This window comes from Catharus ustulatus, chromosome 9, assembly GCF_009819885.2.
Source record: "Catharus ustulatus isolate bCatUst1 chromosome 9, bCatUst1.pri.v2, whole genome shotgun sequence".
Taxonomy (NCBI): domain Eukaryota; kingdom Metazoa; phylum Chordata; class Aves; order Passeriformes; family Turdidae; genus Catharus; species Catharus ustulatus.
In genome coordinates this window covers 17879424-17897544 of record NC_046229.1, presented here as the reverse complement: position 1 = coordinate 17897544, position 18121 = coordinate 17879424, and the positions used below count along the sequence as shown (strand labels likewise).

At 37.0% G+C, this 18121-nt stretch overlaps 1 protein-coding gene across 8 annotated transcripts in view; it reads left to right on the top strand.

The window, feature by feature from the left end:
* The window catches only part of EVI5 (ecotropic viral integration site 5), a 76873-nt gene extending 61178 nt beyond the window's left edge, over nucleotides 1-15695 (top strand). For 5 of the 8 annotated variants that reach the window (XM_033067108.2, XM_033067109.2, XM_033067102.2 and 2 more), the window contains one exon: nucleotides 14421-15695. In XM_033067108.2, coding sequence (XP_032922999.1) covers nucleotides 14421-14726 — 306 coding nt within the window. In that variant the 3' untranslated portion in view covers nucleotides 14727-15695. Of the gene's footprint in view, nucleotides 1-10043; nucleotides 10054-13217; nucleotides 13678-14420 lie in introns of those variants that run through there. The other 3 variants (XM_033067106.2, XM_033067107.2, XM_033067105.2) reach the window with 3 other exon arrangements.
* The last annotated feature ends 2426 nt before the right edge of the window (nucleotides 15696-18121 follow it).

Genomic DNA, 18121 nt, shown 5'->3' with positions numbered 1-18121 from the left:
GGGCAAATCTAGAATATTAGTGAGGAACACCAGTAAGGACAGCAGAGAGTCTCTATTACTGCCCAGCGTCTAAAGCTGAATTCTTCACTGAAAGGTGGGTTGGGGTGGAAGTTTGCTATGGCACAGGTGCAGCAAGCTGCTGCTGTACCATCTCTTGATGTTCTGGGTGAGAAAGGTTTGGCCATTAGTATTCAGATATTTCTCTCATTTGTTCCAATGTGGTAACCTAAATCAGCTACATGTTGGAACTCTGCATGCTGTATCAAATGATTAATCAATGGGTTCAGATTTCAAAGGGCAATTGGTTGGAAGTTTTTGTAAGTATAAACAAAACTTCTTAGAAATCAAATTAATTTTGGTCAAAATTTTGCATGCTTCTTAAGAACAATGCAGCTTGCAGCCTAAAGGATAAATTTCCGCTGCTTTTATTACTCATCTAGGAATAATAATGTTACAATCAGTCTTCAAATAATGTTATAAGAAGACTTATTTGCAGTAAATTCAAGTTGTGTTCCTGTTACTGAATAAAATTGCACATACTGGAAATCAGTAGTATGGTACCCAAAACTGAACCAATGAGCCACATTGGTATTAAATGTACACGGTAATTAAATAGAAAAAGATGCCTTTTTTCTTACCATTCAAATACAGTAAAATAACTATAAATTGAATGACTGGATTTTTGACTTGTTCTAACAAGATTCTTTTTATACCTAACCAGAGGATTTCTGTAGCATGATAAGCTGAGTTGAATATTAATTACTTCAGAGTAAGTCTTCATCATGTAGTTGACACTTCAGGAGAACAAACAGACAAAATTTGGAGCTTTGAGAACATTATAGCCAGAAGTTGTCAACTTCTACTCTACTAGACTCTAGACTTCTGTAAATTTCTGCCTTACTGGTGGATACTGCAGTGTTTAAGTTAATGGTTGGACTCTATAGAGGCCTTTTCCAACCTTAAGAATTCTATGGTTCTGTGCACATTATCTTAAATCTATTTACATGCACCTTTTTCTTTGCACTGATTGAACAACCAAATATGGGTTAGAATATAATTATTAAGTGTAATTTGTTATGTAAAATAGTGGAACAGTTCTTAAATTCCTCAGCGCAATCATAACTTCATTCAGAAATTAAATACATGTAGATCAATTATTACTTACTTGCATTTTGAACTTTTGTAAACATATCTGGTTTTATGCTCATTCCCTAGAAAGTTACTGACAGCTATCGTGTAATCTTTTACACAACCTATCAGTATTCAAAGAACAACTGATTCTTAATGAAAGGACACTCAGATTGAAGTATTTCTAGTTAGCCAGTAGCTAATCTGTGATAAGTCATGTATATTAAGTGCTCTACTTCCTTTCCTCCTTATAGGCTGAGTTTGTGATTTATTTGGCACAAAGTTGTTAGGTGGTTTGTGACTTATGACTTACGACTTTATTGTTGAAGGGTAAAACTAGTGTGAAAACCTGAAATGTTGAGGATCATCACAAACAGGAAGTTACGATGTAAACTTATTTGAGAGCTTTTAATACGTACTGGCCTTTCCACCTAGCATTTTCTTTCTTCTCTCATTTCCCTCCCATCCTTAAATTTTTCTTCTACAGCCAGCATTCTTGACTTCTAGATGACTGAGTTTTTAACTTAAAATGCTTTCTCATTGTGCAGCCCCAGCAGGCTGCAGCTTCTGTGAAGCAGCTTTTGTTACTCTTGTCAGTAAGTACAGAAGCTTGGTTGCCCTGTGTCTGGCACAGGAGAAATAAGGTCTAGTGATCAGAATATTCTGTCACTTGACCTTCCAGTTCATGTGCTTTAACTGATGTAACATGAATGGCATGACACACAGACACACAGGTTGTACCCTGATTAGATACTTTCATGCTGCACTAGGGTTGCTAGTATTTCATAGAATTTACTTTAATTAGGTACAGAAATGTTAACTGAAAGCAACTTCTGTGAAACATATTTACTGTTCAAGAGAATATCTCACTAAGCAGGTAGTATTGAAGTAAAGCTGTTAAGCTATGTGGAAATGAATACATTGGAAGTTTGGCCTGTTACAAGTTTCCATTAAATAAATTTGAAGGCTTAAGAAAAATTATGACTATTGAACAAGCTGTTATTCTTTTAAACACAAATCATATACTGGAGAAATGAGGAGGAGGTTGCTTGTAGTTTCCCACCTTTTCCTTTTAATTCAAACTGAATGGAATTAAATTATTTATAAACTGCTGAAGTTCAGCATTTCAGGCACTACCTCTCTGTATGTGCAGTCACTTTATATATATATTACCCAGCATCTGCTTCTGCTTCCTGTTGGATGTTGCAAGGCTTGTATGTGTTACCTAGATTACAGGGGTGGTACAAAAGATTAGAATTGATGTGCTTACCCACAAACTACACTGGCAGACCACAAGACACCTTTGGAGCCAAAAGCAAGTGGTTTCCAGTTTTTCAGACTTTGTGATTTAGGACTGAAGCGCTTAAATTTAATTTGTTTCACATGAAATTGTATGAAGTTTACTTTTGTTACGCTGTTAGGTGAATTTTGTTGCTCTTGGAATCCTTTAATGTGTTTGTTTTTGCTGTAAAATTGTAAGTTTTTATCTTTATATACTACAGCATTTCAAATGTGGATTTGGTTTAATCTTACGACACTTTTCATATTAAAAGCTGAATTCTGCCTAACATGTTTGTACAAAAGCAAACAGTCTCTACAGTGTGGGATTGTGGATGTGTATTGTCTGTGTGTATTAGAGGACAGCTTTATGAAGGCAACAGCAATGTACAGAAACAATGCTTCCTTCACTTAGGACATTTTTTCCTTAGAAATCAGGAATGTGGATGTTGAAGATAGCCCATTTTTCAGTTTTACTATGACATCTGGGCATCTGCAGGGACTATTCCACTTGCTATGAATTTAGAGAGATGATTGCTGGAGTTTAGGAAGAATATTATGGAAGTACCACTACTACAAAACTATAAAACTACATCTTTTGTCTTTTTTTGGTGCATGCATCTGCTATTGACCAATGTCAGAGGGAGAATACAGTTTTCTCCTAGCTAATGAGATATCTTCTTGACAAGTAATTTATTGCAATATTTTGAGAAGAAGCAAGAACGATGTGCAAATCTTGTGCAGGTGTGTTTGATATTTGAATGAAAACCAAAATTCTGATATTAGTGTGGCACACTGGTCCAACATTTACAAACTGCAACTTGTCCAGTTAATGATATCTCAGCATGGACTGATGGACAAGAACAAGGTGCCAGGAAGTGGAGCAGTACTATTCTGTCAAAATAATTTTCATGCATTTAAAAGACTTTATTAAAGTACCTTTAAGTGAAGTTCTAGGGATTGAATTTTTGCGTATTGACAGTGCAGAAAATAGGGAGTTTTTAAGGTATTTCCCATTTCAATATCTGAAAACTTGATGGCTCTTCAAAGCAGTAGTGAGTGTTAGTTTACTACTCTTCCATTTCCACATAAGTATAGTTTATCTAGGAATGGATCTGATATTATGTTTTAAGAACCTAATGCAGTCAGTAAGATTCTGATATAGGTGTTATCTCTTGGTCTCATCATGCTACTGGTGAGCTAACATTTTAAGATTGGCTTAATGAAAAGAGATATAAAAGTTGGAGATTAAATACTATGCTTTTAAAAGATTTTGCTTGTGTAAATAAAATTCAAGACACTTTAAGTAATGACTTTGAGGATAAATAATGTATAGGTTGTGACCAACAGAGTAATTGGTTATAGAGCTGAATTAAGGATACATCTTGTAACTTGCATTAGCTGTCTAGGCTTTCACTGCTGAAACTAAAATGGAGATGGGAAAGTGAACTTGTAGCCCATTAGTGTGAAGGATTAAAAAAAAAATCACCTATATGGACCATACTATGAAATACCTAAATAAAATTCAATGCACTATAGTACACAGAATGAAATATTAAACCGCATTAACAGTTCCTTTGGTCTTAAATGCCATAAACTTATATGGTAGGCAAACTGTGTTTTAAAGCTGTCAAATTATTTCTTCCTTGTATTTTTTATTAATAGCTAATAATCTTAAATCAGTGAATGGTTCTAGGCCCCAGCACAGATTGATCCAGGTTGTCCCCTGAAGAGATGAGGGAATGTCTTTACAAGCAGCTAAATGATGATTTCTGCATTGGCTGTAGATGAGAACAAAATTATGATGCTGCTTGTGGCCCGCTGAAGTAGCACAAGATGGGCTGGCCAGTTCTAACAGCATTCATAACTCCTGTTTTATAATTGTATCTGGGCTTGGTGATGGGAAGCATTAGTCCTTTTGTCTGTTAATTTTATTATTAGGTTTCCATTGAGTCAAATTCAATGCTCACCAAATCCAATGTTCTCTTATCTGATGCACCAGTAGACTACATTCAGAAGCAGAGCAAATAGCTTGGAGTAAATAACATAGCTTTGCATAATGGAGATGAGGAGTAACTGGGGAAAGTGAATTCTAAAGTTCAACCTACCAGAAATTTTTTCAAGTTCTCTGAACACATACTTAGAGAGTGATGGATAGCAGCAAATCAGATCATATGTGCAAATGAGAATGAGAGAATATCAGATTTATCACCATTTAAGTACCTGAGGAACAGAAATAGGTAACATTTCTTTCATCAGAACTAAGGCAAAACCAGCAAGGCCCAAAAGGCCTCAACTTCCTTCTGTAATATTTGCAATTAGATATAATGTTCTCTTAGTCTCTTGCCAAGTTATTTCCACCCTCTCCCATTTCTTCTGAAAGAAGTGTACTATTCCTTTTTCATGTAGTGCAAGCACAACTACATTTGTCTCTTGGAAACTGTCATTTTACTTGCTCACTTTCCTAAAACTAAGATTTGTGGGATTCATTCCAGTCAATTTTTTTACTTCAGTCAGTTGTTTTCCCTTCATACTTCTCAGTCATGTTGGTTGAAAGTCCTGTATTAACTCTTGTAAAGCATTTGTTTCTCAATACAGACTACAGTCACATTGACATCTTCTAAAGTTTTTTTTTTCTAGACAAATGCTTTCAAAATACGTGACTCTCTATAAATGTTTTCTTACTTGATAAGAAATGTTGTCCCTGAAAGGAAATATGTTAGCCCTCAGATTTACAAAGTAAGCATTTCAGCTTGTGGTGGAAGTTTATAGCACAATAAATCATGTGCTTTTCTTTTACCATATCTTGCAAGAACAGTTGGACAAGAGATGATCAGATTTTTCCCTCCCCACAAGTAAAGCTCTTGCAAGGACAGCTAAAAATGTAGTTGCTTTACTAGTATGTGTCAAAGTTACAGAACCTCTGTGCTGGCAGAGTCTGATTTAAGTGGTTGTGGTCAGTCTGAGGAACCTGTGATGTGATAAGATAGCGTTTGTGAGGTCATGTGGTTTGCAAACACCCAATCTAATGTAGCAGCTTTGTCTACACAGGATAGTTAAATATATACTCTATGCTTTGAAAAGTGAATTGCTTTATTCCTTTAACTCAGCTTGTCCTTAAAAGAGTCAGAGATGTTATACTGGCTGATAATACCCAGATTATTAGGGAAAACTGAATTGATTGGGAGACTTAATTATCCATAACTTTCTCCAATTTAGTTGCCCTTAATAAAGCAACTAGCTTTAGAAACTATCTCACTAAATAAGCAATTGACAGGCAGATAGAAGATACAATAGAATCCCTGAATATGTTATGACCATCATTTGTTTAATTCAATTAACTTTGAGTGGTCACAGTGTAATTAATGCAGACGTTACACTTGCCCAAAATGACAGTATTGATTCCATAATGATGGTACTTCATTCCATGAATCATCTCTATCAGATAAGTTTGATTCCTCTCCCTTCCCCCCAGTAACACCATCAACAAAATATTTTCCATCCCTGGTGAGGGTGAAGAAAACCTCTAAATGTGATCAATGTAACCAGGACAGTGATGTAGTCTGTCCTTAAATGGAACAGGTATTTGTTTACTTGGATTAGGGCAATGGTTTTTGGGATGAATCTTAACTGTTTCACTGCCACTAATGACAGATTGAATTCAATGCTAAAATAAAGGAAGATTGGTGATTGCTGTTTTCCCCCTTGTTTTTCCTGACTGTATCCTACACATCACAGCTCCAGATCTGTCTTGCTGAGCAATGTAATAGTTCTTGATTGCACCACTGGAGATGAATATAGCTAGCTATAATTAATTACACTGTGTCCTTTAAATTTTGTGTGGATTGCCAAAGGAAGTTAACTGATTAAAGTTATTTCATTATCATGGCATTATAATGTTCTTGATTGTGACCTGTCTGTTTTACTGATTAGAGCTATGTCAGGGTCAGTTGTATTTTTCCACCTATAAATCAAGTTTTGGGGATTGAAAAATGGAGGAATTGAGGTTCTACTGGTTTATCTGAGTGGTTGTTCCTTGCAAAAATTGTGTGTTAGCATCCATACACAGGTGCCAGCTATGGGAGGAAACAAGCTCAGGAGATAGCTATATATTAGTTTGTAATAGGTCCCTGTAAGCTTATCTGAATATAAGCGGGACAAACATGGAAATGTGGTGGAAACACCTCCTAAATTTCTTTTATCCATCTGAGTGGCAGCCAGCACAGTTGAAAGTAGTTTCTGCAGTCAGGGGCAAAAATGTTACTTAGTCCATTTAAAAATGCTGAGCTTAAGTCCTGCTTTTAAAGGACAGAGTAAAAGTGTGAAATGCTCATTTCCTGTAACTGTTGCCTGTAAAGTGTGTATTTTCAGTCTCTATCAGCCAGTACATTCTAGTTAATGCTTGAGGTTTCAGTAACAATTGTATTTATAGATACATACAGTCAAGAGGAGTATTGAGATTTAGGTGTTTTCTTGAATGTAATAATTGCAGTATATTAAGTGTGATTATACTGCTGTTTTAAAATATTTTTGTTGCTGTATCCTCACCCCAAACAAACACTTCCATTAGATCTTCTTGTAGAAAAAGTTTTTGGGAACTTTTAGCTAGTAGGTAGAAGGAAAATTTCTAGGCCTGTTATCCTGAAACTTCATTTGGAATTGCACACAGTCTCGTTACAACAAACCTGTCACCTCTTAGAAAAATTGCCTCAAGAAATAAAACCTGACACAGTTACCAAATACTGACTTCTTTTCAAAATAACATTTAAGTTGGGTATTCCTCAGCACTGTTGCTATTTCAATTCTATATTTGATACCTCACTTCAAAGTTTAACTTGATTACACTGCACTAGATCAAAACCAGATACTTAAACCATATAGTGCAGTGATCAAAAAGTCATGACCTCCCATTGATCGCTTTATTGGTTTCCTGTTCTGATTCACTGGAAACCTTCTGGTCTGAACACTTGTTGCTGGTTTTTATCTTTGTCACGTTTACAATACAGCAGACTTGTTTAAGGTAAAACTGATATACAACATACATTTAATTTACCATCATATTTCATTTTAGCTCTAGTACTCTCAAAATTATAATGTTGAAACAACCCACTTTTTATAAAAACTAACTTAAGAAATTTAAGAGTACAGGTGGACAACTGGAGATGAGCTTTCTTTTAATGCATTAAAATTGTTCTGTGTATTTTATTTAAGGTTCCTCACAGCTACAGGGATTTTGTAACACATTTTGTATTACTCTTAGACTAAATGACTTACAGAAGCTGGCAATTTAAAATAGAGGCCAAATATTTAAATGCTGTTAAAAAACCCCCACAGCCTGAAATTACTCAGTCTTGGAAATTTTCTGCTGCTCTTTCGCTTTTCACTTACAACACACTGGAGGGGTTTTATCTCTTTTTAGTGGTATGGTCAGCAAAGTTCATTTGAGATAAATATTTTAGATAGTACAGCAATATGTTGGTCATCCTTTTAAAAGTATGAGTTTAAAAAACAAAGGTAATAGTTTCCTTAAACAGGAGACATTAGTAATTAATCGCATACATAATCTTGGTTTCCAAAGATCTAATGATGAGTGGGCAGATTCAATTCATGTTGTAGTACCTCATGACTGTTGCTTTTAAGCCTACTATAGATGGGGAAAAAAAAGTCAGCCCAGAGACTCTAGATTTTTTAACTTTTAAGAATAGCAGCCATACTGGCACAGCCAGAAAAAAGGAGCCGAGGTCTGTTCAGTTATTTAATATTGTCATTCACCACTGTTCTGGCTTGGGCCCACAGTAGGATTATCCAGGCTGGAGTTTACTGCTTGCTCTGATTTCTGATTAGCTACTGTTGCCAATTTCAAGGGTTTTTTGCTGCAATTGCTTGAAGAAGTGGATAAATGATACTGCAGCTATATTAGATTGAATCCATTTATAAACTCCAAAAATCACAGAATTAAGTGGGTTGAAAAAGACCTTTGATATCATGGAGTCCAACCTATGGCCTAACACCACCTTATCAACTAGACCATGGTACTAAGTGCCACATCCAGTCTCAAACACCTCCAGGGATATACTGACTCTACCACCTTCCCTGGGCAGCCCATTCCAATGCCCACTCACTCTTTCTGTGAAGAATTTTTTTCTAATGTCCAGCCTAAACTTCCCCTGGCACAGATTAAGACTTTGTCCTCTTGTCCTGTTGCTGGTTGCCTGGGAGAAGACCCCTAATCTTGCTATAACCTCCTTTCAGGGATTTGTAGAGAGTGATAAGGTCTCCCCTGAGCCCTGTCCAGGCTTAACAACCCCAGTGCCCATAGCTGCTCCTCATAGGGCTTGTGTTCTAGACCTTTCACCAGCCTTGTTGCCCTTCTCTGGACATGTTCAAGCATCTCAACATCCCTCCTAAACTGAGGGGGCCAGGTCTGAAAACAGCGCTTGAAGTGCAGCCTAAGCAGAGCAGAGTACAGGGGAAGAATGGCTTTTGTTCTAATACCTGCTGCATGTAGCATTTGTCTGGACTGATATTTGTGTCCTTAATGGCAACGTATTTCCCACTAATTCCATTGGAGATGCTCCAATTAATCAATTTGCTGTGATAAGCTTTTTTCCAAAAGAAGTTAGTAGGAGTGTTTTTAAAGAAGTGATAGTGTACTACTGTGTGCCTTAAACTGGAGTCATCTTGTTACAGTGGGAGAGTCACCAGTAAGTAGCAGTCAGCTGTTAAGTGTGGTAAGGGATCCCATTAGATGATGTGGAGAGTCTCAGGAATTTTTAAGAACTCCAATTAATTTGCTTTTATTCATGTTATATGTGATTATAATTTAATAGATAATAACTGATTTCTTTTTATTGGCTTCTAATTTTCTAAATCTATTTTCATGGTGCCAAGATGACAATGTTTTTCTGAATTATAGGAAAGGTATTTGAAAATCCTTATTACTTGTTTCTTCAGCTAGATGTGGTTAGATCATATTTTCAGTAACATTCTAGTTTTCTTTTGATTCATGTTTGGGTTTTAAGTAGGAAATCTTATGAAGAGTTTCAACTGTTACTAAGGTAGAACAAAAAAAAGAGGGAACTCTGATTTTTAGATTCCTCTTATAAGTAAAAGTACTGAGAATTCAAGATTTTTGTTCTTTAAATAAACATTTAAATTGATATACTGCCTTCTGTAAAACTGATTTTATTCACCCAAGGTAGTGGTCATATTTTGATTTCACTTGTGTATTTCTTGGTTATCTTACTGTGACTAGATTTAATATTTATTGGCAAGCTTTGTTAAAACCTGTCTTTGCTACTTTGGAATTGAGTAAATTTCAAGAATTATTTACTGAGGCATTTCAAAGCAAGCAGACTAGTTCGACTCTTCACCAATGTACTCCTAGCTTAAAACCTCACAGGTTACAACATAAAAATGTTTCCCAGAGTTTAAGTCAAACTCTTTCATGAAGTCCCACTTTGACCTATGTTCCCTACTCAAAAAAACCAAAGGGACTCAGAAATATAACTTGTTTGCAACTGACTATCACCCTTCAAACTTGATTCTATGATTTAATACAGAACACCTTTTGAATTGTTTAAAACTTCTAAATTTCTCTTTACTGTTTCTCCTTCATGCCTGGCTTGATGAGGCAGTCAGCACCAGGTAAGAAAGTTTATTCTAAGATTCAAGGATCTGATTGTTAGCCTTTTTTCAGCTACTCTGTATTTGTGGAAATACACTGGTACCTGTTAAGACTATGTACAGTTAAGTATTTTCATATGTTGACCAGTAGACAGAGTTTGTCTTTAAAATGCTGAAGTCTTTAGACATAAGAAGGTATTATAAATGCACAGATTATTAAGAGTTTGTTCTTGATTCAGCTGGCTTTTGAAGGCATAATGATGATATGTATTTTGATCACATAATATTATTAACCTTTTAAAATATCCTAAAGACCGTGTGAATGTGCTGTAGTGAAAACTGGGTTGAAGCTGCAGTCATCTAGACAATATGACCTGGATTTGAGAATTAAAAGCAAAACACATGGGGTTTACCAGACCTGGTTTTTTTATAGGTTGCTTTTTTTTTTTTTTTTTTTTTTTTAGCAGATGTGATCAGATTTGAGATTTTTGCAAAACTGAAGCAGTAAGAAACAGGTTCCTCTAAAAGTTATTTGTTGGAGTGACAGAGATCTAGTTCCCTTCATATGAAGGAAGGCAAGACCCAAAACTGAAAGCCTTTAACCAATATCGACTGTACAAGAGAGAACAGAAACTAAGAGACCCTGGGGTGCAAGTCCATACTTTGCTAAACAGGGCTGTAGTTTCTTCAGCAATAAGTATAGAGTAAAACTAGGGTATTGGGAGAGAGTTTGGGTTGGGTCCACCCATCCTGCATTCCAAGCCCTTAGCTGGATTTCCCATTGTCTCGATATACTTGGCTAGATGAATTGTAAGATCTTAGCCTAATGCTTTAATTCCTGCCTTAAGCTCTTTTTCTATGTTCAAATGAAACACTGACAGCAAGAATCTCAAACCTATCTTTAAAAGCTGACAAATGAATTTCAGCGTGAATAAGGTGATTATTCATCTATTGCAAAATCTAAGCCATACCTACGCAATGGCAAACATAGAACTGGTAGTTACAAATCAGGAAAGATGTTTTCAATTGATATTGAGTCCTCTGACACTGGCTTAGCATGCAGCACCAGCCAAATCAGACAAGGCAACATTGGGCATTAATAGGAAGTATATTAAAAACCAAATAGAGGGAGCTGTATTGCCACTTTGTATCTGTATGGATGTAGAAAGTTTAAAGAAGGTCTGTAGGGAAGTTAAAGGGAACTGAATGACTGTTGTCTTGATTACTGCCTGTTTATGCTTTTTCACCACTTGTTCCTGCATTATTAGAATCTGGGGGCAGTTACTAAAACAAGTAGATTAGTTTAAAACAAATAGAGGAATTTCTGGGATTTACTGCCATGGGAAGATGTGGAGGTAGACAGCAAATGATATTATCAGTCATGGATGGCTGATCTATAAATGTATGCCAGAGCAACTGGAAAAAGATTTAACTCATATTTTCTACAACAGCTTCTGGATAAGTGAATGGAGGCTTGGTAATGTGAACGTCCTGTTGTCACTTGGAGACACCGTACTAGGCTGGTGGACTGTTGCCCTGAACCAATAGGACAGTAATGTTCCTCCCTTGAAAAAAGATACTGCTTTTTCTTTTAAGAGTATAGAGCCTTACTTGCTAAACTGTAAAGTTATGTCAAAGTACAAAACTTCATTTTAGGAAACCTCCATTTTAGAGCTTTATGCTGGCATTGGCCGCTGGTATTTAATTGCATTGGAGTGCAGGCTGCCTGCAAGTTGTTTCAAATGCTTTGAGAAGCCATAGAAAGCCTTCCTGTTGCAATAAAAATTCCAAATAAAAATTCCAAATAATCAAACTCCTTCAGAAATGCTCCTGAACAAATATTAGGTTGAAGGGCCCCTGAATCATCTTGAACTATGAAAGTACACTTGCCCTTGTCAGTGCAGCCTAGTGTACTGCCCAGGGACAGTGTGGATTGCAGCTTAGCCTGCCGTGTGTCAGGACCCCATTGTACACTTCAGTAGTGTTGCTGACCAGTCTGTTGATCCCCATAATACAAACAAGGTCTATGCCACAGTGTTGTGGTGAGGTGGCCATTTCTGAAGCAGACCATTAATACGATGATGATATCAATGCTCTATGACCATTGATACACGTGTAGTGTGCATTCTCTGCAATATGTTCATATTTCTTCACAGCAGTCTTATTTCTCCTTGCATGTGAGGAGTGTTTAAGAAAAAAAAAGGCAGGCAAGTGTAAAGCTGCAGATCAAAAGTGTTTCTGGAAAGTCAGAGATTTGTTATTCTAATGAAAGGATGCACAAAGATAACACAGTGTTTTCTGAGACTCCCTTTAGGAACTGGCAAAGGCTGTGTCTATTCATGATTATTTTCACCAACAGCATTTTCCACAGACTCCCATTTGCAAAGGTTGCTGCCTAAAACTGTGAAACCATGATTTTGTCATGTTACCTAAATAACTTCATCTAAAGGTATCATGTTTAAGTCTTCAGGAAAACAGTTGAGGTCATTGGCTTGGCTTTCTGAGTGTTCAAAACAACTGACATTGAGTATCAGCTTTATAATTTCAGGTGAACCAATGGCTCGACTGTACAGACCTAAAAGTGTATAATTTCTTACTCTAATATGAAGTTTGTAGTCACTTGTACAGCCGTTCTTTTTTTTCCTGTGGTGAGGGTGGAGAGAAATTGTTGGGTTTCTGTGTTTTATTTTCTTAGTGACTAAAATTGATAGCTGTTTTGGAAAATTCATGTGGTAGCTAATCTGATCATATTGCAGGGTATTTTCAGGAATAATATTTCTAAATAACACAATGTCTGTGCCAGGCTTTCTGCATTTAGGGATATAAATTAGTAAAATTATCTATTCCAGATATATTTATACTTGGTATAAGCTGATTTTGCTTGCATCATGAGTTATGCTGTACAAGTGTGGAGCTGTGTTTTGCTTGTCTTTATACCAACTCCTCATTAAATAACAGCAGCCTATGTGTATGTGAAGAAAAAGCCAAAAACAAATGTTAGTAGGCATAGTAACAACAAAGGTTTAGATCTACATGATGTACCCATATTCCTAACAGGGACTTTTTGCTATAACATCAAAAGTTGGAGTTTTTACATGCTAACATGCAATTTAATGGCTTCTAGCATGATTATGATTCTTGTGATCTCTTTTCAACTCCTTTTTTATTCTCATCTTCTGCACAAGCCCATGGTAAGTACAAAGATTCCTTCTTCCCCAAATGGACAGGTAAAGATCTCCTATTGGTGTCAATACCAAGGACATACAGGCACTTCTTATTTATCAAAGTGAATATTGCTTCAGATTTCTGAAACTTCAAACAGATTTTGGTAAAGAAACTCTTCAGAATTTTTTTCCTTTTATTCTCCAGGTTTCTTACTGTAAAAAATCACTTCCAAAGTAGCACTTGGTGCATCTTCCCTTTTAAGATTTTAAGAGTGACAATAGGAAGGTTCCATAATACATTTTTAATGTTTATTTGAATCCTCAGGATTTTTTATCTTAGTACTCTTAAACTGTCAAACTGACCCTGAAATATTTTCTACTAAAAGCTAACAAAAATGAAATTCTAGATCAAACCAACCAAAACACCACAAAAACAACCAACCTCCAGAATGTCTTCCATGAGTTGCAGTTATTTTCCATTAAATTAATAGGGGACTTGCAGACTTTAGTGCTTTGGGTCCCAGTTTTGAGTAGCATGAATGTATAGTTGAAATTGTGTATCACTCTGCAGCACATTGAATTAAAATACTATCTGTCCATGGTCAGAAAATAATTTTGTCTTGTTTGATGTTCTCTTAAAATTGCAACTACAATCTCTTTATGCTGTACAGAGATATTTCTCCCATACTACTGAATCTGAAATCTCATTGGATCTGAATTAGGTAATTAAGACACTTAATGTTACATTGTAGACCAAACTAAACATACTCTCAGGGATTTTTTTCTGTGACTGTGAGAAGCTGGCAATATTCACTTGGGACCCTGTTCTTTGAAAGGGGGGCTTTCTCAAGTAAGTAAGTAATCAGGCAATATGGGAAAGAATGGAGCTGCAAAAGTAAAATGTTAAGGCCAAAACTGCTGTCAAAACAAATAGGCCACTCTAGAAGATAGAAACCATCCTTGCAGGGATATTAAAGAAGGAGTAAAAGAAGAATCTCTCATTATTGATTCTAGGTACCTTGATTATTAAGCCTTAAAACTTTTAATACTCAAAGTGATCATCAAATGTGCTACTTTCAGATCTTTCATTTTATTCAGTAAGAGTTCAATGAAGCATTTCTTGAAAATGAACTTGCTTTTTTGGTTTGGTTTTTGTTGTTTGGGGTTTTTTATTGCTTGACTCTTGAGCTCTGATTAACTGTCAACTTCCACTTTTTCTAACAGATCAAATGTCTAAAAGGCCAGAGAAACTTCTCAGACCAACCCACTTTTGATGGGATTCACATTGTCAACCATTTCACAGGAGATGATGAATCATTTCATTCTTCTGATGAAGATTTTATAACTAACTCCATACAGGAGAGTGGGGTGAACTTTCATCTTCCCAGGAGGACTGGTCAGATGTCTTTGGATCACACTCTTGTAGACAGCAGTGACAGTGATACAGAGGAAAGTGCCCTTCAGACTGGGGATTCAGACAAGATGGTTTCTAAGCAGAGAAGAATGGAATCTTACTCTACTACTGTGTGATTATCACTGTGACTAGCACTGAAGACTTCCATATTTCTTTAAGGCTGAAATTGTGAGGGAACTGAAACCATCCAGCAGTTGGTTTAGATAACTATTGGATTTGGTCTGGCCTGTGATAAATATACACACGTACTGTCTATCTGCCTTCTCTCTTTGCCAAATCTTGCTAATGACATACCATTGCCATAAAACAGGCTGGGAAGAAGTTGATGGATGACAGTTTTGACAGTATTACTGAATGTTCTTTGGTTTAGAAACTGCAAATGTATTATTTCTTTAATGTGTAAGAAGCAGTTTTGCTGTTCACAAACACAGGAATTGTTTTCCTCAAAAGAAATTGCTTTTGTGCAATATTTTATGCTCTGAACAAATGTGTATGTTTTACATTGTTATCCTTTTGTGATCAAGATGGACACTAGTAAACCATCTGATCATGACACATATATATATTATTATCTTATGCTTCTCAATTAGTTTTGGTTTTTTACTAAAGTTATTGGATGCCCACAGAAGGCTTGAAAAACAAGTCTTTATCTGTACTACTTCATATATGCAAATAATGGTCACTAATGTCATAAAGGTGTTTTTCACCATTTTCACCTAAATCTATGTGCATCTGCTTTTGATGTTGCTAAATAATAGAAGGTCTGATATGTTAATTACAATAATGTTTATTTTGTACATATTTATGTATCTACACCAAGCTGAAAATGTACATTACTCCATTTTATATGAGGAATGTAAATGTTGCGATATTACTGTCTCTGGTATTCTAACAGGAAAATGAATTCTGTATATACACACTAAAAGTGAATTACTAAATAAAGGCAGAACACTAACTTTGCATTACGTTTCAGCCTAGCTACACTAACAGGCTCATGTCAGAAATGCTTGTTCAAAACACTATTGACTGAAATCTTTTACCTTCATGTATATGTAATGAAAATAAATTTTTCATGATTTAACAAGGTTGCAGCATTTACTGTTTATTCCCTTCCAAACTATAGTCCTTGGTTACCACACAGTTACCTGTGGGCTCTAGGTTCAAATAAGGTGAAGAGTTATTCATGTGTTAATGTTAATGAAGACATGGTCAGTGCATTGGAAATACGTGCATTCAGTCCTCCCAGAGTTTATATTATGGAGTTATCTAGGAAATGAGCTATTGATGCCATCACCAAATAGCTGTGATTGAGCAAAGCAGGAAGAGCTGAGCTGAGCAATCTGCTTCCAGTCTCCTGAAAACTCAGATCCACTCAAACAGCCTTAGCATCTTGAACAGAACAAGATATTCTACTCTTGTCATATGAACATTTATGTGCCCTTGCAGACACGTTCTAGTTAAGAATATTTTATTATTGCCATTTTATGTAATTGAGCAATCCTTAAGACTTCTTCTAGCAATGTTTGCAGCTGTTCTATTAAATAAAAAGTAGCAATGCAGAAGTTTGGTACTGATAGGCAGTGTGTATGTTAACTCGCTTGCTCCCCCCAAGAAGCAGTGTAGTTGTTTAAAATTGCAAAATGTGTGGAAGCATTCCGCTGAATCATCTGCTAGTCCCATTAGGCATTTCCTTTCCCTTTATTTCAAATATATTTTCAGAAGAAACAGCATGACTAGGAGATGAGAAACACTCTAAGAATGATAGAGAAGATTATGGGCATCTCAATAATATAATCTGCCCAGGTGCACTGTAATTTAAATCTTTAAGCATGTAGAGCTCAAATTCCATATTACTGATTTCTGCAGCTCCTAACTTGTTTCAGTATTTCTGCCAAATTTCCCTACATCCTACCAGTGAATATGTAGTTCCAAGTACAGCTTGTGGAAATTGCCGCTTCTGACTTGCATTAGCTGAGTGATTCTTATTCCTGTTGAAAATGTCATGTGTGCACAACCAGATCAGGAGCATTTTTGTTCACAAATGAGTAACAGTTGTCTTCTTCCCTTCCAATGAGCAGCTGCTAACTTATGTTTGCACCTGGATCATTGCTGCCCAAGAGAAGAGGTGACAAATGTCTTGTTGCCTGTCATCAATACCAGCTGCAAGCCTCTCTTAAAGGTAATGTTCTGTAATAAGTGGCAGGCATAAAATTCAGTTGGAGGGTCATAAAAACTCTGTCTGTTTGAATAGTGAAGTGTTAGGATTTTGCAATAACTGCCTTACTGTTCAAGTGATAGCAAATGAGATTAGATGGCAAGGGTTATTTCCTGAACTTTGGTGGTTTTAAAGTATACAAATAGAATAAATACTGATACTGAATAATAGCATAAATAAAAATAGGCACAAGTCCTTATCCAACTGACTACATCTCTTCTAGTGATAAAAGTGAATCATTGAACATACTGCAGTTCCAAACTTGGTTATACACAGACTATCCTAGAAAGACAACCCAGGATAGGGTCTTCAGGCTCTTCTGCTTTTTCTCCAACTCTTCTGGCAACTAAGTGACACTAATCTCTTGGCCTTTGTATATTATAATTTGAATATACATCAGAATAATGACAAATCATTAACATAAGAGATTATATATATAATAATGTGTCAGTAAATAAAATGTATTATGCTACACATCATGACCTTTCTTTCATGACCTCCTAACAAACATTGCTATTTGCTTAGATTTGCTCTTGCATGCAGGCTGTAAAAGCTCAATATGAATGCTAAAAGCATAAGGTAAAAAAGCATGTAAACATGAAAATTGAGATTTCTGAATATGCAAATGCTGCAGCCAAGAAGACAGGTGGAATAGGGAAGGGGAATGCACAGCTATACGTGGAGTTTTGTGCAAATTATATTATGTTTGGTAGTGAAAATGGTTCTGATTTCCCCAATCTGATAATTACAGTAATTTCACAACCATAAGGCGCACCGGACTATAAGGTGCACCCCCCGAGAGTTGGCAAATTTTGCAACTTTGCAGATTAGATAAGGCGCACAGGACTATAAGGCACAGTTTTGGTTTTTTTTTTGCAGCGAGGCTCCCCCCGCGCGGTTGCTGGCCGAGGCCCCACCCCAACCCAGCAGCCATGGGCCCCTGGACCCGCCTGTATCCGCCGCTTCGTGCAGCGTCCGGGGGGCTGGGGCATGCCCCCTACCGCTTCGTGCAGCGTCCCCGGGGCTGGGGCATGCCCGCTACCGCTCCGTGCAGCGTCCTCGGGGCCCCGCTGCTCCGGGTGCCCCGATGCCGGTGGGCTCACCCCGCACCGCCGCTGCCCCAATGCCGGCGGCTTTCCCCCCCGCGTGGCGGCCGCCCCGATGCCGGCAGGCCCGCCCCGCGGAACCCCTCTTCCCTCACATCCTGACGCTGCTGCGGGGCCATTCCTCACTCACAGCCCGGCACGGCCCCACGGGGGCACTCCCTCCTCACAGCCAGGCACAGCCCCACAGGAC